The 9,710-nt window shown below is 45.3% G+C and overlaps 1 protein-coding gene across 1 annotated transcript; it reads right to left on the reverse strand.

Moving 5' to 3' along the window:
* Positions 1–268: 268 nt before the first annotated feature.
* RAP2C (RAP2C, member of RAS oncogene family) lies at positions 269–9,289 on the reverse strand. Its single transcript, XM_015860416.2, has 3 exons — positions 8,901–9,289; positions 6,983–7,302; positions 269–2,830 (listed from the first exon to the last, which is right to left on the reverse strand). The coding sequence occupies exons 1-2, from the start codon at positions 9,171–9,173 to the stop codon at positions 7,024–7,026; spliced, it is 552 nt and encodes a 183-aa protein (XP_015715902.1). The 5' UTR covers positions 9,174–9,289; the 3' UTR covers positions 269–2,830; positions 6,983–7,023.
* Positions 9,290–9,710: the final 421 nt, after the last annotated feature.

Genomic DNA, 9,710 nt, shown 5'->3' on the forward strand with positions numbered 1-9,710 from the left:
ATCAGGTTGCCCAGGGCCCCGTCCAACCTGGTCTTGAACACCTCCAAGGACGGGGCATCCACAACCTCCCTGGGCAGCCTGTTCCAGGGCCTAAATGCCTGCATGAAGAAATAAGGCAGAGATTTGGACAAGACAAACATATACACTGAAACCAGAAAAATAATTAGATACACATATCTAATATATATACACACACATACACTTAAATAAGAGGCTTGCTTGTTCAGCCCGCTGTAGAAGAAATAGAACACAGACCAGTAGAGCCCAGTTTGGTAATACAGGTATCTATTTTATTAAAAAAAGTTACAAACAGGTGGACTGGAGGGTTGTCTTACAAAATGACAAGGATGGTTTCTACTGGAAAAAACTCTTTTACAAAGCATTATAGGGAATTGTTCCATGGGTTCGGGTGGCTTTTTGTTTTTTTGCACTTGTTATTCCAGATTTCACCTATCACTGATAAAGATACAGTACATTAGATACGTGATGTTAGGTTACATTTGTATTTGTAGAGCCCTACTGCAGTGATTTGAACAACTCCTAAACAGATGCCATAGGAAAGACGATACATATTTCATTTATTAGCCTCTTAACTCTAATAAGCAACTTCAACATGCAATCTAATTGAGGAAGCCTAAAATAACTTTTGGTCCCTTTTTCCCCCCAAAGTGTGCTGAAGCAACCATGTCTCGTTCTCCCCCTCCTGTCACTCTAAGCAAGGTTCAAGTTGAAGGTTTCTCTTTTTTTTTTTTTTTTTTTCCTTTTTTTTTTCTTATTTTTTGGCTGAGGACAATGAAAATGAACACAGCGTTGATAACTACCCATAGGAACGAAGCACCGATTCCTATCCACCGACCTTCTCCCCCCTTTAGACAAAGGAAAACTAAGCTCTTCGTCAATTACTTGTATGTCCTAATTACTTCCTTACAACCTACCAGAAAAGATCAACAACCACCACTGAAAGAAAAACCCTACTCTGAGTACAAGGTTTGGTTTTACTTTGATATTAAAGTGCAAACCTAAATATCAGACTCAGCCTGTTGATAAATTTGTACAAACAGGGGAAAAATAATAATAATAATAATAATAATAATAATAATAATACATTTCAAGTGACCCCACAAGACAATATCGGGTGTTCTGATAGCCAAGCAGGAAACCTGCTCTGCTCTTCTCATCAGGATTCAAATTCAAAGCTGAACGTAGACTCAGAACCTGTATCCCTGCTAAACGCTGAAGCCAGCCTGCGTTATTACCAATAAAACACATTAATGTTGAGATACTGAACTGGTGATCCTTTATTGTTTCAAATGCCATCATCCACAATACATTCGGTGAGTTTGAAACTGCTTAACCTCATATTATCCATCACTGCTTTTACTGGAGCTTTTCTCAAAGGTATTTTAGCTATTACAGGGAAAGAACGTACAATCCTAGAAGCATGTTCAAATGACTAAAGCCGGGCTCCTAAAGACCTAGACCTTTGGTGCAGTAGGTGAGCTGCAGTTATTCAACTTCCGCAAAGAAAAATAAATCACACGCTTGAAACCACTGCTAGAAAAAGCTCTCGTGTACGCAAACGCGTCGCTAGAACTGAACAAAACCATTTCATCTGCCCTTTGTACGTTTCCATTCTGCTCTTTATACCTGTGTTATTGTTAAGATTTTCAAGTATTCAGAGAAAAATGTCGATCAGGTAAACAATATGGAAGGCAATGGCTGTTTAAAGCACACTCGCAGTTAGTATCACTGAAACCTGGTGCTTTTCCCCTTGTTACACCAACTTGTCTCTAATATTAAACTCGTTTGTCGGGAAAAACAAAATAAAAACCAAAAACAAACCTAAAAAGCAATTTGTGACAGTGCAAGAAAAAAAAAAAAAACTTTTAACAAATATTGCTTTCAAACATTATTCAGAAAGACAAATATTAGGAACTATAAAATGTAAAGTGATCTTATTTGCATTAGATTTACATGTGCAGAGGTCTACCAGATGTCACTTGCTGTGCCAGGCTAAGCCGAGGCCCATTCTGAAGGATGCATTATCCCTTCCCAAAGGCATAGAGAAGCTACATGTAAACAAGCAAGTTGAGAAACTCAGTAGACAGAAAAGAGCGCTGCCATTTTTCAATGCTACAATTGTCATTCGTTGATTAAATGAGTTTAAGAAACCCACGATTGCCCTCCAAAAAAAAACATCAGCTGGAGACTTCACAGCCCATTGCAACAGATCCCTGCTGTCAAATCAGACTGGTTACAGTTATCACAGCTGCACTTGCCAGGAATAGGGATATTACATCCATACAGAGGTGCCTTCAGCATCTATTCATGACACTGTCACACGTAAACAAAAAGTCTCAAAGAATCACAGACTGCATCGGAGGAGAAAACTTTGCAAAGAGAAATAAGCACTGATGCGAGGTAATATACAGAAGTAACCATTTGTTTAAGGCTCAATTTATTCTCCATTAAAACTCTCTTTTAAAAGGCATTGAGTAGGTAATACTGAGTTTAAGTATTTAATAAATACAAGTTCAGAAATTGATTAAAGAAATCAATTAAAATATTAAAAATGAACTCTTGCATATTAGCCATTATATGAACTTAGAAAGCTATAAAAGGACTGATAGATAAAGAACAGATTTTAAACTTATGGTAAACATGCTAAGCATTCTGATTAAGGTGTGTGGATCCTGGAGGCCACCAACCTTATGCACTTAGATGTATGGCAATGTGCTGTAATAGAGACAGGTTTACCAAGGCTCAGCTCTGCAACCTGGGCTGAAAGTTCTCCAAAGCAGCATCTGTGCAAGTTTCCTCTGAGTTTTATCTGAAATTGAAACAAAACAAGCAATGAAAATCACATGCATTCAATTGAATTCAAATCAATCACTCAAAGTGAACATAGCTGCTTCCACAGCGTGGAACTAAGATCCAAAGCAGTACTTTACACAGTGGCATTCTTGAAGTCCTTCTCCTCTAATTCAGGTACCGTTAAGAAGCAAGCAGGTAACAACCATTTCCATCTTAACAGGTGCCCCTAAGGGACACTCAGCTGTTTCTAAAGATCTCCAACAACCAAGGGAACGTCAGTTCTCCTCTGGAATGATACCGGGCTTCACATTGGTGGCACAGAGGCCCTTCACCACTGAGCAATGACAAGCAAAGGCACAGTGCACAAGTTCTGGGAGCAGGCAGGTGAGCCAACAGAAGTGCTTTAGACATCTGAGTTCTCAGCGCTCAGATCTAAATTACCATGAAAAAAACCCTTAATATTTCTCAGACAGCTTCAAAGCAGGGCAGCATCGTGTGCTGCTGTTCTTAAGTACACACAGACAAGTAACCTTTATCAGCACTGCCCAAGACATTTCTGTATCTCTGATGTTCATTGGTTTTGGACTGGGAGGGTCCCTGTACTGTTGGAAAAGAATTAAAACCAAAGCAGAGCCAACAGCATTTAGCTTTCAGTAGTGGTGCATTAGACCTACTTAATACATCTTTTATCTTTGCTTAGAGCACAGGAGGCAAAACATTTACAGCGCAGCTCTTCATCCCACCAGGATTTGATCCATCTCAAAACTTCACCAAAACGCAGCACCCAGGGCTGTGACCAGCACAGAATCACATGGCACAGCAATAACAGAAGCAAGTAATAGCTTCCTCAAAATGCTCTTTCAGCATCTGTGTGTTTGCATATCAGGGAACACCCAGTTTAGATTTTTGATCTTTCCATTTTACCTTATTTACTACAGAGAGCACCACCAGGCTGGCTTTCCTGGCCTGTGACATTCCTACACTCCCTTCTGTGAGCAGGCAGAAGGGGGTGGGGGATGTTAAAAAAGCCTGGTAAGATGAATTTGTCTGTGTCACACAGTCACACACAGAAGACAGCAGATGCTCAGGTTTAATCCCTAAAGGAGTGGTCTTCCTTCAGCACTTGCTAATATCAGTTAGCCGTGAATGGAGGAGCCAGAAATCACTAACCAGGAGCAGCCCACAGTAAGTGCTCTCCATCTGTTCAGTGCCTCTAAAGAAGAACTTCAACATCAGGCATTACTTTCCAAGGAAGATGTAAAACACGAAACACTGTCATACTGAAAATTAAAGAGAAATGCTGGACTGAGCAACAGGGAGCAGCTACTGGGAATCTCATGTCACTGAATGCAAGAACGAGATGACAGAAGAGCACTGCAGAAGCAGGATGGGGAGGGAAACAAGATGCAAGAACGCACATTTTAAGAGGAACTATGGGTTATTCTGATTGTGTGTGTGTTCCAGCCCCCATTGCACCAAAGGCTGCCTGGAACAGAACCTCAAAGACATGTTATTCAAGAAATACTGTTAAAGAACCTACACAACAATGTCCTACTTGATACCTCAACAGATAGGTTGAGCTACCAACCAAAAAGACGTAAGTGATAACCGCTACTTAAAACTGATCCTGAAACAGCCCTAGATGTGACAAGGAGCAGCACGTACTCTCACCCCTCCCTTAAGTTCCTCAAAAATGTAGAAACACAAACAGTCTCCGTGTACCTCAACCCGAGCTGACTAACTGGTCCACAGCAAAGACAGCTCCCAGACACAGACAGGTCACACGCTGCAGGGGTGATGACAGGACAGAGCTACAGCTCAACTCCATTTCCCACGCACGGGTTTTTTAAGACAACTGTTTTAACTGCCCTGGTTTCACTTTGGCTAGGAGGGGCCACTGCTCAGGCAGATGTGTGAGAAGCACTGCTAGTCCCTTGGATCACAGATAAGAACATTTACCCCTAGAGAGCAGATTACAGCTATCAGAAGACACCATCAGCAGCTCCTACACAAGACGTTCACTACCAGGCAGCACAGCTAACAAGATCCTACCCCTAATTCAAAGAAGAAGGATTGAATGGAAACAAGGAATAAGAAAACATCCCGAAAACGTGAGGCTGAAGTAAGAGATACTGGACAGAAGCAGCATCTCCCAGAAGCAAGGAAGTTTTTTGATGCTAAAGGTTTTATGCGACTTCTTGAGCATGGCAGAATGAAGAAGAAAGCCATACCACAAAACTTAGAATCCTGTGTTTCAAGGGATTGCAAAGACATGAGAACGCAGATGTTTGTTCTGAAGCAAGAGCGCGCTCTGCTTAGAAGACCCATCCTGATTAAGCATAACTTAGCATTCAAAGGGATAACATGGCTCTGTTCCCTGTCACCTTTAAGCCTAAATTTGGTATTTAAAGTCACGTTCCAAACCGGCCAGGTTATTCAGAAGCTTCTCTTAGAAGCAACCAGCTCTGGAAGTACAAATTTCATCGATAACAGGCCTTGTTTTGTCAGAGTTGAAGACAGCAACCTGCACCAAATGAACCACCGGTAACCCAACAGATTGCTGTAACTTTTGGCCCAATACCATAAGAGATGCTCTTATTTGTGAAGCAGCCTTAGAACTCGCTGAAACTGCATTGCTATGAGTGGTTTGAGATATTAACCCTGTAGCACTTCAGTTGTATTTTTCTCTTTTCCAATACAAATAGTCTGCTCACCTTTCAGCATCAAACCTTGAACCTGTACGCATGTCTTACACGGTGACAGCAGCCTCTCCTTACTTCACAGAACTAGAGATAAAAATACCCTGCTGCCTTTAGAATGACAGTACCAGGGTCATGAGTACCTAAAATTTTACATCCACAAAGCACTTGATAACAATCTCAAAGACAAGCTTTGAGACTTCACTCTCTGACCTTACGCTCAAGATTAAAGAGCATGCACAGTCCAAAGCTTTCGTAATAACCTGTTTTCACTCTTGTCACTCAGACACAAGGAGCTCCTTTGACTTGACTTACTAACACGGCAGTCAGAACTTAAGCTTTAATCAGCGTAGCTGTCAAGTGAGGCAGTTCTTTCCCCTGCATTTTCAAGTCCTTCATCTCTGTGCTTGCCCTTACAGATTACATCAAGTTGTTTGCAGAGTCAGATGCAACAGACAACTGTGGGTCTGACAGACCAGCTGGCTGCACAGGGGGCCTCTTCCAAAAGCAGGGGTTTGAGCTGGTGGTAAAACCACACCCACAGCAGCAACAAGGAAAACAGAGGAGGGGGTTTCATGAGCACCTTACACAGGGATGACCGTGCTGCTGCTTGCACGGGAGGAGCAGAGCCACATACACAGCTGGGTGAGAGGCAAGGTGTGGTACAGAAGATGACCATGCAGGCAAAGGGCCTTGCAGAAGAAGGAAAGCAATACCCAAGACCAGTGAAGCCTTCAGGGTCCCTTCTGAACACTGTACTCTTGCCACACCTCTTATGAGTCACTGGGAAAGCAGAGTCAGGCCTCGGGAGGCCATTTTATCATGTATTCTCTGCTCAGGAGTCGTTAGATGAAGAACACTTTGTACATGTCCTTGACCAGTACATGTGGGCTTCAAGCCACTCCTCACAGCTCAGGGTAGTTCTCTTAAACTTATTTCACTGATAAGACAGAAATGTGCTCCAAGTACATTCAGTTTCTGTACAGCTTTTTTTTTTTTTTCTTTGAAGCAAGCTCAAAGTCTTCTCAGTGCAATTAATGGAAAGCTGGGCAAATATAACACTATTCAAGTCCAAGGTACTTCACATTAACTTGAAAATAAGTCAGATAGCAAACACAATGAGGAATCCCACTAAAATATCACAAAACATCATTAAGGATACAGTAATGTCCAATGCAGTGCTGACAGTCAGAACAGGTGGAGATGAGATTGTGAACTCTGCTGCACTACAGAATTGCTACAAGCAAAGGCAGTGTTCCCTGAACCAACACTACTGCAGTAAGGCAACAAGTCTGTGCGATTCAAGTACTTACGTGCAAAGGAACTCACGAACTTCCAGCTCTTTCAGAGGAAAGCTACCTCCAAAGCTACACCACTTAATTTCAGGCTCCTTGGCGCATTTTATCTTACTTAAACAGTAATAAATATAAAGCTTATATGCTTCAGTTAGTTACGACCGTTCAACCAACCTGCTCTGTATGGCCATGACTGAGGTTTTCCTTAACTTCTCTCACTGGACGATGCAAGTTGTACAACACTGATCTTGTTTTTCAGGCAGGGAGGCATAGTTCATTTGCCTGACGATCTCAGCAAACAGTTCATCCACCATCGTTTTGCTCTTGGCTGACGTCTCCATGAAGGGACAGCCCCATTCCTGAGCCAGAGCTCTGCCTTCTGCAGACAAGACCTCTCTCTCCGACTCCAGATCCACTTTATTCCCCACTAGGATCAGAGGGACTTTCTCGTATCTCTTCACCCGGACAATCTGGTCCCTCATTGGCTTGATGTCCTGATCAAACAATCCAAGCAGTTAGTGTGTGCAAGCAATCACATGAAATCACTATACAACCACTACAGAAGCACATTTAACCAACCATCACATGCTACTCAATACTGAACACGTTTCAAAGCTTCATTAAACTCACTGCCATGTGGATCTGGAACTCACAGGAAGTTCTACACCCACTTTTCATAATGTTTTTTCTAACTTCACATGTACAGCTATGCTTATGTTTTATAAAACAGGCCCATAAAGACATAAATCTCAGAGAGCCTTTCAGTTTGGCTGGAGGAAGACAGCCCAGCTGCTTTGAAAAGCCATTAGGATGTTTGAGTTCAGTTTACAGCTTGAGAAAGCCAATAATTTAAATAGCCTTCTCACTTGTGGAGAGCTTAAAATAATTCATTGTGAACACGTTTAATCACGTGTAAGTAACCAAATTAGATGCTGCAAGAAGATTGCATTACCTAGAGATGCATTTATTCAAGCCTGAGCTAACATTAGTTTACACAGGCTGAGTCAGACTCCTCTGCCCCCTGACTGTTTTAAGTCACTATCAGTGCCAGCCACTGAGTTCTGCAAATTCTTGCATAGTTCTGAGACAAAGCAATTAAGCATCTGAAGTCACCACTGTGTCAAAGATCCCGTAGGGTGGTTTACACCTACAGGCTTTGCAGCAAACATGCTGTAGACAGATAAAAAGAACTAAAGATTAACAGGGTGGATTGTGTATGGCCGGTTCTTGAATAATGGGGAGACACCGGTCCCCAAATACGTGAGAATGAAGGGAGAATCATCCCGACGGCCTTGTTTTCCAAAGGGAGCATGTCTGTAGCTACATGGAACCCTCTGCTAAGGCCAAACCGAGCCCTCATAGAAGCAGCCGTTCTGCTTCAGTGGGGGGTGTGCGAGGTTTCTCCAAGCAGCTGGAAAACACCCAATTCCGAAAGCAAAGCCAACACAGCAGATGCAGATCCCTGCATTGTACGCAGCGCTGCTAAACGCACGTTTCCCTTCAAATAAAGCCTCAATCCCACAGGCAGCTCAGCCCAGTCGCTGCCTCGACGCTTCCATTTTTTGAGAGCTCTAATAGCAGGACCGAGCTCAGAGCCCCGTGTTATAGCTCCAGAGCCCCACATTATAGCTCCAGAGCCCCACACTATAGCTCCAGAGCCCCGCATTATAGCTCCAGAGCCCCGCATGATCCCATCTGGCTCGCTGCTCTTCTGTGCACCACCCACGCTGCCAGAGCACCGAGCTCGTGCTGGACAGGAACGTGATTTGGGGGGATGGGGGGGGGAGGAAAACGGCATCTGATTGAGCGAGTCTTAAGTGAGGAGCAAGAATTCTCTCTTCAAAAGCAACCGAAGAAAAACGCCTTTTTAAGAAGAAAGAAGAAAAAGAAAAGAGGAAGCGTTGGTTTTAATATCGAGTGATCTCCTCGCGGAAGGGGCTCGCCTGCAGGTTTCTAACAGGGAAGTGGGAGCGGGTCATTGTTGTGCAGCACAGCGCGGGGCTCCGCGATGGGGGCAGCCCCATAAACAGCCGCACAACCAGCGGGGCCGGGCTCGGTTGTGCCGTGTGTGAGGAAGGCCGAGCCCGGTTACCTGGAAGCTCTGCTGGTTGACCAGGCTGTAGACCAGGATGAAGCCCTGCCCGTTCTTGATGTAGAGGTCCCGCATGGAGGCGAACTGCTCGGTGCCCGCCGTGTCCAGGATCTCCAGCACGGACGGCGACGAGTCCACCTCGATCTCTTTGCGGTAGAAGTCCTCGATGGTGGGGTCGTACTTCTCGATGAACGTGCCGGTGACGAACTGCACCGTGAGGGCGGACTTCCCCACCCCCCCGCTGCCCAGCACCACCACCTTGTACTCCCGCATCGGGCCCCGATCGACGCTTCCCCCCGCGCCGGGCCCGGGCCTAGGGCAGGCGGCAGCGCGGCCCTCGCATAGCCCCGGCCCCGGCAGCGCCCGGCCCCGCCCGGAAGGATTACGCTGCGACACCGGAGACGCGCCCCTCCCGCCGCTCTGCTCCGCGCGGGTCACTTCCGGCGTGTGACGTCACCGCGCCCATGGGGACGGGGTTGGGTGCGGCACCGGGTGTGCGCGCGGGGGAACGATTTGAGTGTGACACCGAGGAGCCGACCCAACATGGCGGCGGTGCTGGGGGCCGGGCCTCGTGTGGAGGGCGGTGCCAACAAGGGGCCGGGTTCAGCCCTGAAACCCCCCCTGAAGCCCCCTGGGGCTTTCAGTGCCCGGCTGGGCTCCAGGGCACCTCCAACACCAGCACAGCCCGACCGCCGCGCGGCTGTGTGCGTAAATAGCGTTATTTGTTCACAGGTCCAGAGCTGCCGCCCGGTTCTAATCGGCGACTGATGGAGGGAGACAAGGGGAAAGGATGAGGATGAGGGTTATAAT

This window comes from Coturnix japonica, chromosome 4 (assembly GCF_001577835.2).
Source record: "Coturnix japonica isolate 7356 chromosome 4, Coturnix japonica 2.1, whole genome shotgun sequence".
NCBI lineage: Eukaryota > Metazoa > Chordata > Aves > Galliformes > Phasianidae > Coturnix > Coturnix japonica.

Excerpts from the sequence above, each read along its gene's own strand:
- RAP2C (XM_015860416.2), bottom strand. The coding sequence starts at position 9,173 with ATGCGGGAGTACAAGGTGGTGGTGCTGGGCAGCGGGGGGGTGGGGAAG. Across the intron at positions 7,303-8,900 it reads TCAACCAGCAGAGCTTCCAG|GACATCAAGCCAATGAGGGA; the intron begins GTAACCGGGCTC and ends TTGTTTGATCAG.